The sequence below is a fragment of the Clupea harengus genome, chromosome 20, assembly GCF_900700415.2.
Source record: "Clupea harengus chromosome 20, Ch_v2.0.2, whole genome shotgun sequence".
Lineage (NCBI taxonomy): Eukaryota > Metazoa > Chordata > Actinopteri > Clupeiformes > Clupeidae > Clupea > Clupea harengus.
Window position 1 is genome coordinate 6,228,744 of NC_045171.1, and position 18,635 is coordinate 6,247,378.

The 18,635-nt window shown below is 44.0% G+C and overlaps 1 protein-coding gene across 4 annotated transcripts in view; it reads left to right on the forward strand.

Moving 5' to 3' along the window:
- LOC105911592 (transcription factor COE3-like) overlaps positions 1–18,635 on the forward strand; it is a 98,803-nt gene continuing 80,168 nt past the window's right edge. For all 4 annotated transcript variants that reach the window (XM_012840417.3, XM_031587365.2, XM_031587364.2 and 1 more), the window contains exons 1-4: positions 1–1,763; positions 13,901–14,057; positions 17,018–17,081; positions 18,284–18,339. In XM_012840417.3, coding sequence (XP_012695871.1) covers positions 1,630–1,763; positions 13,901–14,057; positions 17,018–17,081; positions 18,284–18,339 — 411 coding nt within the window. In that variant the 5' untranslated portion in view covers positions 1–1,629. The remainder of the gene's footprint in view (positions 1,764–13,900; positions 14,058–17,017; positions 17,082–18,283; positions 18,340–18,635) is intronic.

Sequence of the window (18,635 nt, forward strand, 5' to 3'; positions counted from 1 at the left end):
CCCGGGGAGCATTTCTGGCCCCAGATCTCAGGAAAAGCCGTGCTTTGTTAATATTTAATCAAGTTGTTTTTTGAAAATTCTCGCCTAATTAAAGCTGAAATATTACTTTTGGTGGTTGTTGTTAAATACGTTTAACATCATAAAAGTTCCAGATGACAGCATACATTTAAAAATGAATCTTCAATTAATCGTATCCACAAGCCTATAAGCCAATAGACACCTTTATCATTTTCTTTTCTTTAATAAAATAATATTAACAATATTTCCACCGCTTTTGTCAACATTTTAAAAGAACTTGAATGTCCATAGTTGTCGAGAGCTTGTAGTCCTCACTTCTTACGAAATTATGTCAACTAATTCTCGAGCATCCTGCGAATGGTTGTTCCTGTTAGGCCTAGCAAACAATATAACTTGAACAGCATACAAGTTTCCATATAGCGCTCTATCCTTCCATATCAGGTGCATCCCAGTGTGGTCATGCCAACGTGAATTCATGCGTACCGACACTTTCCGTATATGAACATGGTGCCTAATTGTCTGAAATCAGGCAATCATGCCACGCATAAAACGTCTACAGGTTCCTCAAAAGATCATCTACATCTTCATCTAGACTCATTCACCGTTTGTTTCGCAGCGAATCAGACATGTAAGGTGTGCGTGTGTTCATTAAGGCCTGCATGCATCATCAATAGATGAGTAAGATACACATTTGGAAATAATGTCCTGAAAAGCCTATTGTGTCAAATTCACACACTTTCCACAAAATGTCTTCCAACATCCACACAAAAATTAAAATAAATCAATGAGCTGTTTCGGTTCTTGCCCATGCGTTCACCAGCGCTGTTGTTTCAGCAGTACAGCATCACAGCGGAAGAATTTTTTGCGGCGAATTTTGAAAATGACGCAAGGGATGACCACAACCAATAGGAACGCAGAACAGGGATTGACATTTAAATGATTTTCCCTTTTTAGGAGAAATCTCCGCCCTCTTCAGGTCTATGCTTTCCCCCCTGAGAGCACATGAGCCTCCGAACCCGGGAGAAGGTGCGCTCCGCTGGGACAGAGGAGGCATAAAGAGACGGGGAGGGAGGGAATGAGATTTCTTGCTACCCAATCCCCCTTTTCCCCAGGGAGAGCAAGCCTTCCCTGGTCCATCCCTCCCTCTTGTTTGGTAATCATTTCATTTTACTCCTTTTTGAAGCAGTCGCCTGTTTTATCCCACTTTTCATTTCACAATCCCGTGCGCGTATGTTCTCCTTCTTCTGAGCAAGTTCGGCATCTCCCCTCTTTCTCCCCGCGACGAGAAGCTCTTCTTGATCCCGGCTGATCGTTTTCCTTTGAGATGCTTTTCAGTTCTAACACTTGCCTTCTCTCCACCCTCTTTTAACTAGAGACCGGTTAATCTTGAGTGAACTGAACTTGGTTTGGAATCTAAAATAAAGAGGAACACCCAGAGGGATAACGGCACACGCCTTTGGATAAGGACCGCTATCGCTTTCCCTTGTTACACTTCAGGGAAGGTTTTTCCTTTCAGTTGGGTTTTGTTAATCCAGGTGGCCTTGTTCTGAGTGTGCAAGAGGATTATTCTACGCAAGTTGGTGCTGAGCGACATCCCTGAAGGCTGTTTACATGTTCTCCATCCAGGACAGTCTCCCTCGGGGAGCCTTGACCATGAAAGAGGAGCCCCTTACGAGCGGCATGACTCCGGTCCGCTCGTGGATGCAGAGCGCGGGGATACTAGATGCCAACACAGCAGCACAAAGGTAAACATCTTGCTCAGAAACACCGCGGCTCGGGAGACAAACGGTTGTAACATGCAGACATCGCAATGTTTCGCGAAAATTGTCTGTAGCTAGCCCTGCGTGGTCACGCGTTAACGGAAGTGCTTTTCGCTGTGGCTGGAGTTTGCACCTATGAATAAAATGCAATATAGACAGTACACACTTTTGAAAGCTTGTGGGCAGATAAAGTAATGTTTCCTCATTATAGACATTAAGTATGGTATGCATTTTACTGAGAATGCACACTAAAACGCTAAAAATAGCTGACGCATTGCAATTTGAAATCCATGTGTAAGTTGTAGACTATTTTACAGACAAGAGAAGTATCCAGGAAAAAGGTGTAGACCACTAGTAGTAAAGGTCGGGAATATAGATAATGAGTCTTATGCCCTCGAGAAGCAGTATATCGCTTAACCTAAATATAAGGTAACTGATGGATAGTTGACGAATCCTAAAATTCTGTTTCGTTTAGAGTGATGGAAGGAATTCCCCGCTTGTGCCCAAGACATTTGGCTTGAATTTACTGTGAAAATATTGACACTAGTTTGCAAATCGCACAAACCTCTGCACAGACTAAACTATATAATGATTTTGGAAGTTTGTCCTTGTTTTCAAAACTAGGTTACTTGTACTTTTTGTAAAATCACATTTGCTTTTATACATACCCTCAATAAATACGTTTTAATAGGAAAGACAGGACGTTTTAATTTAAAAGATGACCTATTTGTATTCCACCAAACACGCAAACGATAGAAGGGTGCACAGGTGGAAAACAACAAAGTGGAATCCAATGATGCGTGTGAGCAACACGCAGAAATCTCCTGAGTCTTACGCGAGCGACTTTTGTTCTGTGGTTTGGTCCCACTCAAAGCCATAAGCATATTTACTGTCACTATACAAGTAAGAGCGAAAATTGATTTGAATGATGTAGGCTGGTGTCTGCCAGATACACCTACTGAGGGTTATCCTATTTACGGCCTCAGAAAACTGTTCTCAGTGGCAAAGAGACATTTCAAAGGGTCAACAATACCCGAGCATCGAACTACAGAGGCAGCATGTGCATGGTTTTATGCACGAGACCCTCTGTTGAAAACAAAAAAAGTTCTCTGAGAGCATCTTAAAACTTCCCTGTGGTGTTTGATGACTCGCGAGGGGAAAGAATGTGCATTTCAAAATCTCCAAATAGGCTGCGGTAAGGTAAAACGTTGTCTTGCAGTCAGGTGATTAGAAAAAAAGACTCTGTCTTAGACATTTCCACATTAGTTTTAATATAGCACACATAGTAAGTTATCCTACTTGAGACTGTAAGGGATAATTTAAAACGGCTGTTGTCTCAAATGAATAATGCCATAGACATGTCAAAACATCTACCCATCCCTTTTCCAGGTGCGCATGAAACACGAATTGTCAACTGCGAGAAAAATATATGGAGTTAAAATTCGCCTAAAGCGCACGACCCTTTATATACACAGTCCTTCATTTATGGAACATATACTTGTTAAACGTTTCACTCACTAGTAAATAATAACTCAGAAGAAACGTAGCGCCGTTACTGAAATATTCTGTGCTAAGAATGTCTGAATAATCTGTCGTGCAGGCCTGTACAAAACCTTTATAATCCTTATTGTAATTATTTTAAATAATGTTCTTTAAAAACAACCTCAGTCACATGAGGATAAAATAAAATGAATAAAGGGGTGAAGGTAGATCCCACTCCTATGTAAAACGAAAACAAATTACCGTTTTTAGCAGACAGAAATGCTATGTGCCTGACTGTGAAAAACAACCAACCAAAAGATTTACATGAAGTTGTTTAGAATGTGAAGAATAGGCACATAGTCCCAAAGCCATAATAGCATACTGTTCTGAAAGTTCAATACGGAGGTCGTTCATGTCACCCCCGGATGCTCGCGCTGAGGTTTGGAAAGGAGGGTATCTCCTTTCAAACCCACGCCACGGCCCGCTCATTGTCCCTAAGATGATGTTCCTCACACTTGCCATCTTACATACCACAAATGTTATTCCTTTGTAGCTGTTACTGGCTTTGCTCTCTGAAAGTAATAATGCAAACAAACAAAACATATATATTGGTTCTCTTGCTCTTTTGCATGGCGTAACATGGAAACATTTCCTATTTTTCAATTTTCCAAATACATTGATCAGATAAGGGAAACATTCATATATTTAGCAAGTAATTATATTTTTTTAAACTCACATTTGTACAAGATTATCACTCTGCTGTAATGCGTCTACAACTGTTGGGAAACACATGCCACAGCGAACTACTTAATTGGCCCTAATGCGATCACAGCCGTTCGAGAACCATTGATTGAAATCATTTCAGTGACTTGACAGATGGCTGTTTGAGTGCATTTATGATATATGATTCGATCAGACTGACAAAGAGTGATGTCTGCCTGTCCATTGTAAGATGTTGCTCTTGCAGGTGCTTGCGCCCATTCAGAAATTGTTCATTGTAGAAAATCACCGCTTTTGCGTCTTTTATTATTTTTATGGGTTCCTTTACGGCATCTCTAGCATGGCGAATGTTGTCAGCATAGGGCGGTCAAATGCTCTATTAGCCAATTTCATTGTTTAAAAATGTTATTTATTTAAACCAAAATGTGCTTTGATTACTTAAATTTAAACAACTGCACACTTTCAAAATACATACATTCAAAATACATACAATTACTTTGATAAGTATAATATCAAAACGTTAATAATAAATCCAGTCCTCATGAAATACATCTTTCATAACGGTGGCTCCTCCACAGGCTTGTCTCCTAAACTTTACATGAGACAGAGATTCACTATGTATGGATGGGTAGCCTACAATTCTACATTTTGAGATGACTATAATTACATACAGTGTGTGTGATACCATGGCATAGCATTTTAAACACTTTGACTTTGACTTTGACTAAATGTCTACCTATCCTTATATATTTAACCAAAATGATCGAGGCTTGCAGTTCTGTTTGTGTAAGAGCATTATCTGTTTGGATTATTGATGGACACTGAGGAGACACATACATCAGGCCAGAATAGTCTAGGACTGGGTCTGATTGATGTAGTGTGTCACTCACAGAGGGTGTATTCCCTGAACATGCATTAGAATAAGTCATGGAAGTGTGGCACAGAGAAGCTGAAACGCAGATCAAGGCTTGAAAGAGAGAGAGAGCGACAGAGCTGCAACCACGTCCTCTTGAGTTACACCTAGCCTACTTTGTCGCACAAATAGTAATCAATGAATCCACAGCTCTGTGCTGCCTTTGTGGATTCTAAAGTGCAGTGGCCGTGCCACTGACACTGAGGCATGGTTTTGCAGATGTCCATGGATAATTTTCTAAAGGGGTTGCTGTCATTGACATATTATGCACATTCTATAATGTTAATGATTTCTTTCTTTTACAGTCCCCTCGTGTGTTTGTGACTGTGTTTGTGCGTTAGGCCTTTCTTTTAAACGCCCATCCACTCTGTTGTCATGGTTGCTGGGTCAAGAGTGAATGAGAAGGGAAACCACATCCTGCTTGAAGTAAAGGGGGGGGACGTGTTCAGAGGCCCCCGGTGCACTGAGCAACAGCGCGGCCAGAGTGATATCCCCCCCCCCGAAGCGGTCGATGGATGTCTACGGCTTGTCCACGTCGGCCCTCAGAGGCAGCGGCTCCACTGACCGATTGCGTAAAAAAAATCCGCTGCTCTCCGAAGTCAAATGTCGCAGAACGCACTGCTTGAACAGGTCTCCAAAAGGGCCGAAACGTTGCTCTTCAGCACGTCTTTCTCTCCCTCTTCTTTCATTCTCTCCGTTACTCTCTCTCTCTCGCTCTCTCCCTCTCTCTCTCTCTCTCCCTGGACGCCTCAGTGCAGAGCGTCTCTCTCCCAGGCCAAGGGGCGAGTGAGTGGGCCGCACAGCTGGGGAACAGATTTCAGGCTGACCCCTCGCCGTTCCCGTACCCTGACACAGTAAAACCTGGCAAAGTAAATTATGTCGCCTCTGTTTGTGTCCACTGGGGGTGGTGGGGGTGGTGGTGGAGGGGGCGGGGGGGGCGGGGGGGGGGGGGGGGGGGGTTCAGGCTAATGAAGTCCAGACCCCCAAACTCAGCATAGGTGTGCTACAGACAGCCAGAAAAAAATAGAGGAGATTTCACGTGCACCAAAATCTATTGCACATCCATTTCCTCTGGGTTGTCAGTTAAACAGTGCAGTATTGTGTGTTGAAAAGTAAGAGAGTTGAATTTAGTAGTGGGTAAGGCAGGGTTATGGAGAAGGATCTGTTTGCAAGGGAAAACATTTGGGACACAGAGCCATGTAAAAATGGGCAAAAGCTTCAAAATCAAAACAAAGCAAAACAAAAAAAAGCCCCATCAATTCTGTGGGAAAAAATATTTTGGGCTGATGGAAGTACATCCATACAAATTGTCCTCTTGGCAAAGGAGAAACCACTGCCCAGTTAATCTAGTTAAAAATATCAACTATTCAAACAACAGTGCTAATCATTTTTGTTGGAAGACATTCCCTGTTTTTCTGGCAACCCTGCCCTGTAATGAGAGTTTAGGTTAGATACACACAGCCCTGAACTGAATGACAGCTTGGACTTGTTTCAACATCTGTATGGACACCTGAGTTAACAAGGACAGGATGCTGGTAGTATTGAAAATGTACTGTGACCATTGCATAGGATCATCAAAAACCCCTTCACATATAAAAAGGAAATATTGATAACCTGCAACATTTGTCAACATGACTTAAGTTCAGTGCATTCCAGAGCACTGTGCATACTAAACCCACTCAATTCCAGCTGTTCTCCAAATTCAGTTCTGAAGGTCCATCTTAATTCGAGTGAGGCCTGAGGCCTGAGGCAGGAGGTGCACTTGTGGAGTCCAGAGCCCAGTCTCTCTCTCTCTCTCTCTCTCTCTCTCTCTCTCTCTCTCTGTCTCTCTCTGTCTGTCTCTCTCTCTCGCTGATTGACCTCAGCCGGCGCCTGCATGTGGTGCAACCCAACGCAACACAGGCCCGAGTGTTCCCTGCGCGGCTGCAGCTGGCCCCTGCAACGTGCACACGATTAGCGCGGCGCTCGCTCGGGCCACCTCCTTTATGACCCCATTAGAGTCGTACAGGTGACCAGCTAATGGTTTCAGCTGTAGGCCACTAATGATATTTGGGAATGGCCGTGCGGTTCGTGTCGTGGGGGTGTGGGAGGGGAGTTTGGGGCAGAGGAAGAAGTGTGTGTGTGTGTGTGTGTGGGGGGGGGGGGGGGGGGGGGGGGGGGGGGGGGGGGGGTCTGCTTTGACTTGCTGTGTGCGGTTCGGGCAGGTGCGCTCCCCACTAAACCTACAGCAAACACGGGGACACGGAGGCCCGTCGTAAAAAACGCACCACACCGCAGAGCAGAGCGGCGGCCCTGACCACAGGCCTCTGACACCTCACCACTTCGGCCCTTTAAAGTGAGTTTAGTGTGCACGTGCGAGAGGAAAAGACTCCAAAAAAAGAGAGAGAGAGACATTAAACGCAGCCAAGGGCAGAACAGTTACTCCAACTTAACAATTAATGAAGGCACGACTCCTTTTGTTTCTTTTTGTGTTGAGCGTCCAAAAAAAGGCTGCAATGGTTCACAACATCAGAGAGCGGAGCTGTGGAGGTGAACCTGTGTTGCACTATTTGAAAATGACATCATTTCCTCATTACAGCTATGGTTCGCCACCTAAAACATGTGCAAAGTGATCTGGTGTTTGACAGTGCAGGCTGCTAAACATAAAGCAAGGCCTTGTGCTCTCTTGTGCGATTGGTAATTTGTGAACTGTAGAAGTTTGCTTGTAATTTTCCCTGCCAGGTTGTGGAAATAACATCTCTCTGAAAAATGGTTTACTTGTCTCGATGCAATTACCAACAAATTAGACATTAGCTGGAAACATTTAGCCCTCGCTGGTTTAATACACTTCATGGCTAAAGAAGCAGTGTATTACATTTCCGACATGCTGCAAGCTCGATGGTGCTGTTGGCAGTTTGAGAGCCATGTGCGCATATTTGTTTCAGTGGGAGTGTAATTAGCTGTGCTGTTTGTTTTTCTGTGCATGTGGAGTTTGTTTGTCTGAGTGTGATTTGACCGGCAGATTACACTTGTGTTCAAGGGTGTTTATCAAATTCGGCTCAGGCTCACAAGTCTCTGTTTTTTTTTATTTTCCTTCTGACGCAACTGTTGATGTAGACAATATTTGTTAAGAAAATGAAATATGGGGCATAGGGAGTTAGAAATGGTCAATATAATGTTGCTGGAGAGAAATGAGGGATTTATGATGTTGCATCCTATAATTGTATAACTTAAAATCTGTGTGTGTGTGTGTGTGTGTGTGTGTGTGTGTGTGTGTGTGTGTGTGTGTGTGTGTGTGTGTGTGCATGTTAACTACATTGCAGAAGTGGCACTAAGTCAGTAATAAATAGCTAGGCCCATGTCACCAAATGGTTCAAGTAGTGTTATGTTTGCTTTCCACTCCTCGCTGTCAGTTACTGTAGCTGTCATCTTTAATGATGGCGTTCTCAGTTGTGTTTCTAACTCTTCAGAATGATAAAAAAAAAATACATTTCCTTAGCCATTAACATTTTCCTAAAATCAATGGGATCAACATTATAGTGGAAAGTCTGAAGATTGATAACATAGGTGCGGTCTAGATTTATTAGAGTGAACATGTGTTATACAGTCATCCACTTGTCATCAGAAACACCATGTTTATAAAAAAAAAAAAATGATTCAAAGCTTGTCATAAATTTAATAGACATAAATGTGTGAACTCCATTTATACACATTCACAAACTATAAGGTTAGGCCCCTGAAATGTCAGTGATTTTTGAAAGCTTATTTTCAGTGGGGCTGTCATAGCAGTTGTTGACATAGCTAAAGCGATTTCTTCTGCTGGGGCATGTGCTGTTTATTTTGGAAGTGCTTTAGCCTGGCATGGCAGGGCGCTGTGCGGTCATGTCTCCACTGTGCCACTGCAGGCCTACTCGAGCTCCAACATGGGCCATGGCAACACAGAAGCCAGCTGGTGAAATATGTGCCAGCTTATCGCTCCGAGACGTGACAGACAAGCCAGTCGCGTTGACTCTTATTATGCAGGAATTTTTTTGACACTTCCCCCCCGTGCTTCGCCATTTTGTGTGCAAATGTGTTTTTATTCTAAATGATTCTTAATTTGTAAACACTGTTAGCGTGATTTTATGTAATGCTTTAGTTGACAAATATGCTGAGACAAAATGACTTGTGACTAATCAAATCTCGCTCGTCTTGGTTCTCAATTTACACAAAAGAAATCAGTGTGATCATATCATTCGAAAGCTTTCATTTTACTTATTAACACACCGCAGAAGAGTGTGATCAGGCCCTGCTGGAACACCGTAGTGTGCTTAGCCATACCAGGATAAGTGCTTCGGCACTGACACCTTTTTGAACCCAGAGATTTCTACTGGAGTTTGGGGCTTTGGTTTCCGAGCAGGCCCACAGAGAATCCCTTCCTCTCCTTTCACCTCTCCTCTCGTCTCGTCTTGTCTCCTCTCCTCCTTCTCCACCCCCCCCCCCCCCCCCCCCCCCCCCCCGCTTCCTTGTGGAGCTCCACAAAAAGCCGGGGCCGCGCTCCCGCCGTGTTGCAGCCTTCGACTCATTAGCTCGTATTACACAGCTAATAAGAGCTAACCAAACAAGCGGCCGGGAGGGAGGGCGGCTGCCTGCACCGCCTGAGTAAATGTATGCCGGAGTAATTGTATCTCTCTGCATAAATTACCTTCTCTCTCCTGCTCCCCATGTACACATAGAGTATGTGCATATTTTAAGATGGGGGGGGGAGAACTCCCTGCTCCGTGCCTGCTCACGTGCAACATTAATGCGCGGGAAACATTTCCAGATAGGTCATTTCCCTCCCTGGCGTGCGCATCCCGGGGTGTTCATCACCCCACAGCGCTACGCGAGGACGTGACGCCGCAACGTCAATGAAGTCAGCCATGCCGTGCTTCTTCGAACCTCCCCACCCCACCCCCTCCTCCCTCCCTCCCTCCCTTCTCCCTCCCCACACCTGATCCAACCCAACTTTTGATTCATGTTCTGTTTATTCACCATAAAAGCCGTGGCATGGGGGGGGGGGGGGCAACATGCACGTTAAAATCAGGGGGAATTGAGTAGTGACATAGAATAGAGGAGAGAAACGTGCTCCGACCCAAATTCTGAGCAAGCACCTGTTTTTTTTTTTCCCTTTCCTCTATGTGCTGCTCATTCAGACAGGTGGATAATTTCAATCCCATAGTGTGGGCCTCATTAGTTAGGTGTTAAAAAGAGGTGGCGCCACCACGTAGCTAAAGGCTCTCCCAGTCACAGTCCATTGACTGGCTGATGGATGCAGGCAGGGGCCCCTTAGCGCTGCCTCTGCTGGGGCCTAGAGGGGAGCCCCTCGCTGCCTCGTCTCTCTGGAGGAGTCTCCCACCACCCCATCACCCGCTGCACCCCACACAGAGCGGCCGGCTCCACTGCTAGTCCATTACAGACAGCTCAGCGGTGCAGCACTCAGTGTAGATCTTCACGCTAAAGAGCATATTGTCCTCCAGCAAAAGCAATTAGTCCTGATGGTTTTCGGGATGCGAGGAATCACAAATCACATTTTATGCATCCGATGATATCATTACATATTACAGATGACATTATTGCAGTGTACTGTAATGCAGTCCTTGTTGGTCATCATTGTTTTTTTTTGTGTTGGCCTAATTGCTGTGCAAATGAGCACACGGATGTACACATACACACACACTCTCCCACACTAACACACACAAACACACATACACACACCCATAAAACAAACAGTTATGTATATACACACACCCAAAACATCTAGAATACCTATATGTGCATACACATACATATGTATACATGTATATATATACATACATACATACATACATACACATACTCACACACACTCACAGTATGGAGCTCACAGTGTTTGCCTTATTGGCAGCTGTTCTGTTCATTAGTAGATCATTTGGAGCTGGGAGTCTGAGTGCTTAATATGTATTTCCCTGAAGTGTGCAGAGCCTCCAGCAGCAAGGGCTTTTGCCCCGGGTTACTTTTTTTTCATTTATCATAATCACAATTTGCTGCATTGCATTAAGTCCGAGTTGGCTAAAAGGCGCAGACTTGAGGACATGACTGCGATTGCATCGAGGGGAAATGGAGTTCTCTCATTGCTAAATGTCAATCTCACGGAGCACTTGCAAGCCCACACGTAATTGTTTGTTATTAAATCAGCGCGATGCAGAGCAGGGTTTTGTGCACGACGGTGAACTGTGAAAGAGTGTTGTGACTGCACATGTGACGGCGGAGGGTGCATTTTTGCAGTTGGAAATGGAAGCAGGCACGTTCGTTTGTCGGTGTTGAGAAATTTCTTGCGGGAAGTGTTGCGTCTGTGAGGTAAAATAGCACACAGAGCCGGGGAAGGTGTAGACGTGGGAAGTACTTGCTTGTGGTTGTTGTTGAGCTCCCTATAAAAAGCTGTTGATTTGCTGACAGCCTCTTTCTCTCTCTATCTCCCTCTGTCTTATGTGTGTGTGTGTGTGTGTGTGTGTAAGAGGCATATGTTTGTGCATGTGTGTGTATGTGTGTGTGTGTGCATCATGTGTGACATGTGTTTGTGTGCACCATTGATACTGTTATTTTTACAACTGACTGAGTGCTGGTGTCACCGGCTGGCTGACTCACAGCTACAGAAGTGGATGAGGCTGCAATTAGCATAATTAAAATAATAATGCTAACAAGCTTTCTGTGTCGATCGTTTCCCTTGCATAAAGATGCAGCGCGTATGAAAGCCTCCTCACTGCCTGGCCGCACCACAAACATTATGGCCGGCCTCGGTAATTGAGCTAATGGTTTGGTGTGTGTGTGTGTGTGGGGGGTGGTTGTAAAGGCTCTGTGTGTGTGTGGGTGTGTCTGTGTGTGTCTGTGTGTGTGTGTGTGTGGGGGGTGGTGGGTTGGGTTATGACGCGATGGCTTTCTGAGTGAATGCCACTCCAGTTTCATTCAGTAATCCAGCAAAGCTCGATAGGGCTATTTTATCAACATACAATGTTTGTGTAGAAAGAGACAGGATGACTTTCGATGTCTTATCCAATTCAGAAGGCTCTCAGATTGTGTGTGTGTGTGTGTGTGTGTGTGTGTGTGTGTGTGTGTGTGTGTGTGTGTGTGTGTGTGTGTGTGTGTGTGTGTGTGTAGTCTTTTAACAGTCTTGTAAAAAAAAAGACTGTATATGCACAGCCAAGCAGAGTCAGATTAAGGATCTATATTTAATACTCAAATTTTATTATAGCAAAATGACAAGATTTAACATTTAAGTAGACATGTTGCCCTGTATTTCGTTTTTCATTGAGAATTATGAACAGGATAAAAGTATTTTATTTCAAAGGTATATCATTACCTGTTCTTCCCTGGTTGGGTCTCACCACCTCATTCTCTCACGTGGACTGTTCTTTTGTCTTTGCTTCTACCCAAGTCAGAGTCCAGGAATTAGCTTTCAGCGTGGCGGGCTACAAATGAGGCATTAAGCATTGGTAATAGGGGTGGAGAAAGGTCAGAGTTTATTAATCTGCCGTCTGGGGAATACACCCCACCAACTCGCAGAGCAAACAGACCGCCCTCCGTAACGCAGCCAAAGATTAAGAAATATTTGTCCCAAATACATTTACGAAACTCAGATTCGGCTCAGACTGGTTTAAACATTTTAATAAAAATTGTATAAACTACTGATTGTTCAGTTTTTTTTTAAAACCGCGGTTTGATGTGCAATGCTGATGGTAGATTTGTGATATTTTATCGATTCTTTAGTAAAAAAAAAAAAGGGAAATGCAGCCTTTTGCCTGCCAGGTATTGTTGCAGACATTTCAATTTGTCTTTGTTAAGTTGAGACTGGCTGCGCTTCTGCACGCATGGCTTTGCACCCATTACCGAGCACAGAGTCTCAAAGAGATTCAAGATGTTTCTCATTAAGCCTGTGAAAGTGAAATGTTGTGATTCTGCACAGACGCAATTGAGGAGGAGGGATGGTGTGAGAGTGGAGTGAAAACAGAAAAAGAGAATAGACCCGGGAGAACAAGGCCAACTGCAGAGGACTGTAGTGTGGATAGAGAGACGGGGCAGGACAGAGAGACAGGGCAGGACAGAGAGACAGGGCAGGACTCAGGGACAGTGGACGGCCTGACCTGTGAGCAGCCTTCAGTACAGAGAGCTAGCGGGACAGAGACAGAGAAACTGTGCATGGAGGAAAATGACATTGATGGAGCATAAACATACATTGGTGAAGTGAGTGAGTGAATGAATTTGTGTGTGTGTGTGTCTGTGTCTGTGTGTGTGTGTCTGTGTGTGTGTGTGTGTGTGTGTGTGTTTATCTCATCCACCACGCGTTGGCCCTCTGTCTCTGTCAGCTAGTGGTTCAGCTCGCGCTCCAAATCGATGGCGAGGCGTGGTACCCTGTATGAGTTGTGCGTGTGTGTGTGTGTGTATGCGTGCGCGCGCGCGTGCGTGTGTACACAAGTGTGTTTGTGTTTGTATGTGTGTGTGCTTCGCTGGGCTGACCCAGGGGAGGCGGTGCCAGGCCGGGTGAGTTTGACTGACAGGTCAGGGGGAAACTGGAGTGCGATGGTTGCCAAGCAGAATAGTACCCAGCAGCGACTGGCAGCCGCAAAGGCAGACGGAGCCTTCTGGGGTCCCCCCCCCCCCCACCCCCCCTTTTACCCAGCCAAATTCCAATTGTTTGGGGTGGCAGAGAAGAGCAGGAACACAAAAGGAAGGATGGCACATGCAGAGAATGAGAAATCACTGCCAATTTATTGTTTTCACCTCACCGTCATTATTCGGGTTTCTAGTTTTTATCATTCAATATTATAAATAAAATAAAATAAAATAATTAGTGTGGAATAAAGTGTATAAACGTTTAAGCATTTAACAGGCCTTTTCAGTTCAGGTCTCTCAACTAAAAAAAAAACAAAAAAAAAAAAACACTGAATTGTCATAATGCTAATCATTTTTCTTTTTCTCTCTTTCTCTTCTCTTTCTCCCTTCTCCTCTCTTGCTGGTGATTTCCTCCCTGCAGCGGCGTGGGTCTGGCACGAGCTCACTATGAGAAACAGCCCCCCTCCAACCTGCGCAAATCCAACTTCTTCCACTTTGTGCTGGCGCTGTACGACCGCCAGGGCCAGCCCGTGGAGATCGAGAGGACCTCCTACATAGACTTTGTGGAGAAGGACAAAGTAAGCATTTTGGGCCAGACACACACACACACACACACACACACACACACACAAATATACAAATAGATATGTACTGGAAACACACACAGACCTGTATGCTACATATTTACACACAAAATAGCATACTTACATTCAAATTCATGAGCAAAACACTCATGACACACCAACTTCTACAGAATATACGTTAAATTAGGGGGCAGGTTTAGAATTTAGAATATTATTTTAGAGTCTGGAGTAACAGTCAAATATCCATACGTATCTAATCTGGACATTACTGCTGTCAAATAAGATTTTTGCACAAAATTAAACTATTATATAGTTTTTTTAATATTCAAATTCACAGCAGTGACATTTGTGTAGTTTTATGGTTCATGTCTCAACTGTTATTAATTTAAGTGATTTTAAAGATATTATTGCTCTCTAGTTATTTAACAGAGTCTGTATCTCTTTAAGTATCTCTTCTTTTAAGAAATCTCTGTAAATTAAAAATGAAATAGATTCAATTCAACACTATAGAATTGTTTAACAACAGATTTAAAACACCGTAAATATAAAATCGTTTAAAATATCTCTACTTACAGTGCTATTTAATTTAATGTAATGTAATTGAATGCCTTGAATGCTGACATAAATATATACATTTTAGTATGTAATATATACATTTGGTCAAGCAGTGGTCCAGTTATAGAATCTCAACAGAATGCTGCTTCAGCTGAGGTTGCACCTGCATTTTCTTAAACTACACCTAGGGGGCAATGTAGAGCACAAACCAGACAGCACTGAATTAGAATTAGACTGTCACCTTGTAGTAAATACCATTTACACCAATATGACAAACCAACTAACTAATAAGCTAAATAATTAAATAAACAACTAGATGAACAAATATATGAATGCCAAACCAAGGCATGAACAAATCACCAAACAAGAAACAAATAAAAAAGACAGATTGTGTTTAATCTGTTGACATCTGTGATATCAGCAGAATCAGACTATATTCATAAACATAAGCTGTAAGCATCTAAATCGCATCTAAATTTTGGTTTACACAGGATTAGATGTGTAATGCCCCAAGATAATCACACTTCTCTAATTTTGAGTTTCATCTACACATGAACTGCCATGGTTTGGCAGTATTTTAATGTCTTTGTTTATAATGTTTATCTTTCTGTATTATGTAAGGGATTTGAATAGTCACTCTTGTGGCATATGCATAAGTGTGTATTTATACATATTTGACTTGGTTTTTTAAAATGTGTGTGTTTGTGTGTGTGTGTGTGTGTGTGCGTATTTGGTGCACATCTTTTCTGCACATGTGCGGATGAATGTAAAAGTGAGTGTATAAGTGCGTACATATGTATGTATTTGTATATGTGTGTGTGAACACGTGTGTGTGTGTGTGTGTGTGTGTGTGTATCTGCACGGCATGCTGTGGGGGGGGGTTGTTCTCAGTAAAAGGTTACAGGGAACAACTCCGCCCACAGTCAGGTGGGACGGGAGCCAGCTGGCACGGGCCCCACCCCCGTCCTCCCCGTCCGCTCACCTCTGCCTCGACCTCCGCATCCACCCCCCCTCCCCCCACCATCCCCCCATCGCACAACACCCCTGCCACCACTACCGATACCACCACCACCTGGGCCTGTGCCAGCACTGCGTGCCACACTTGGTGCCAGGCTGCGGAGGGGGAGAGGGGCATTTGGCCGAAGGGGGTGGATGTAGACGTGCCCTGTCCTCGTGCCCGCTAAAGGGGCACTTATGTTTCAACCGGCCCCATTCACCTGGGGCCTTACAAAAAAAGAACTATTCTTCAAACGCTAGGCAGTAATGGTCCCCAGAAAGATGTGTTTATATATATATATATATATACAGTATATATCAACGAACACACACACAAACACACACAAATACGCATACACATATATTTTAAAAGTATACATATAAATTTACACATATACAACATACATATATATCAATATATGTGTATGCGTGTGTGTTCCTGCTCTAGTCCTTCACATTGCTCTTCTCAATCAGACTAATCCCCGTAGTGTGTGATGTGCTGGGCAGGGACACAGAGCAGCTGGCTTCTGGCGTGAGGAGAGAGGCAGCGAGAATGAAAAATTTGGCCTCGATCAGACATCTCACCAAGGACCTGCCGGTGGATTTTTGGGGTTTTTCCCAAATGTGCTTTAGAAGGCACAGGCAAACAGCTCTCTAAATATCCTTCAGTGAAGTGCTTGTCAGGATTATCCTCGGGGCGTGTAGAAAGTACACTCTGAAAATGTCCTTCCAAGAGACTGGTTGGATAAAGTATTAACTCATCAAAAGCCAGATAGGATAATGTTTGCATACAATAACAAATACTGTGGTTTCCTCCTGGTCAACAGGCAGTATATTTTCCACAGAAGATTTAGGAGCATCAACACCCAGCGCTTGTGGTCTTGACCCTGAAACCAAACGACTTCCTTAAATTCCTATTAAGATCTACTACATATAGCTCTGGGGTATCTTAGATGGCACTAAGATGTTTTCAATATCTGTCTTGTGAGGAGAGATTTCCATAAGGATACAGTGTTACGCCTGGGTACTCCCAGCAGTCGTATGTTTAGGATTAAGGCCTGAGGCTCAACATCTGCTGGGATTAAGACTGGGATTGTGGCCGGATCTGCGCAAGCCAGTTATAACAGATATAAAAGGGATGAGGGGGCTTTCCCCCCCAAAATACACTTAGCCAAATATTCCCTGATATATTGAAGAAAGTGAATCTTCCCTCTGATGACATACAATGGGATGAGGCTTGATTGGTCTGCAGATGAGGTCACTCGGTTCTGCAGGTTTGGTTTCTAATAAGCGATGGTCCTGTGTCTCACCTGACTTCCTTTGTGTCTTTCTCTCTCTCTCTCTCTCTTTCTCTCTCTCCCCCCTCCATTCCATCCCCCACCCTTCTGCCTATCTCTCTTCAGGAGTACAATGGGGAGAAGACCAACAATGGCATCCACTACAGGTTACAGCTCCTCTACAGTAATGGTAAGATAACACACAAATACACTTTCACACACACAACCACACACACACACACACACACACACACACAACCACACAACCACACATCCACTACAACCCTTTTGTGTGCACAAATCACCACAATAAGACTAGCAGGTGTCCCCCCACCCCACACACATACACACACACACACACACACACACACACACACACACACACACACACACACACACACACACACCACACATATAGACACTCACACACACAACCCCACACACACGCACACACACCACACAAATACACACTCACACACACACACGCACACACACACACACACACACACACACACACACACACACACACACACACACACACACACACACACACACACTCGCTCACTCTCTCTCTGCATGGCTTCCTGCATCCCTGCTCTGTGGCGTCACGCTGCTGCACGAGGCTAATGGGCTATGATGATGGATATTTAATTTGTCTGTAGATGTGAATTCCTTGTTATCCTAAAGCAGGGCGGCCGCGCAGGCAGCGGGAGAGCGAGGGGCTCTGCTCGGCAGTTTAAGGCGGGAACGCCATAAATAATACACAACTCCAGAGCCGCCGCTTGTTTGTTTTTGCTGAGGGGGGGATCGCGGCGGCGGTAACGGCGGAGGCACGGGCTGAGGATCTTCCCGTCTGCATGACAAGTCGAACAGAGAGTGTAAACGCACTGTGGGGACACAAATAATAACCGAATTCATTTTTCCGAGACGTTTCCATTAGAAATCTTTTTTTTAAATTTTTTTTTTTAGGCGCACTCTCCAAGAACTGAATTTGCATTTTTGGAAAGGGAAGGGAAAGAGAAGGGGGTAGATTGTTTGTATTGTCATTCCGAGAGGCATTTAATTTGACTAAACAGGGTCTCAATTCCACACAAGTGTTTACAGAGGCATCTGACATGGGGTGACAGTGGCCTTTATCACTACAGATCATAAATGCTAATCGTTTAGTGCAACCTATTCAAGCTGGAAGTAATTAGTGCAAAATCTGCTCCAAAAGGGAGGCAAGATTAGCAAACCACAGAACAGTATTTACTCTGAACCTTGGCGGGGATTTCAATCACTTCCATCTTTCCCATTTCTCCACTCCTCTCTCTCTCTTTCTCTCTATCTCTCTGTCTGTCTGTCTGTCTGTCACATTTCAAAAAATGTATTTCTCTTTCTTTTTTCTTGCAGGCATCAGGACAGAGCAAGACCTGTTCGTGCGGTTGATAGACTCCATGACAAAGCAGGTGAGCGTGACTGAACACTGATTTCATCCTTGTCAGCGTCGCTCTGCATAAGTGGTCTGAAACAGACATGAGGCCGTACATTGTTGGGTTTTTTTTGTGAAGAGAGAACTCCTGACAGCTCAGCTGCCATTTCTTAAATAGGAACCATGTAATATTTATGCACGCTAGTATTTTAAGGCATTATTCCCACTAACATGGTGGACACAGGCAGGTTTACCTTTCAGTGGAGTATGCTCACTGACATGCATACACCTCCCTGACCTTCATCACTGGTGGTTTCATCTAATAGGAAAGAG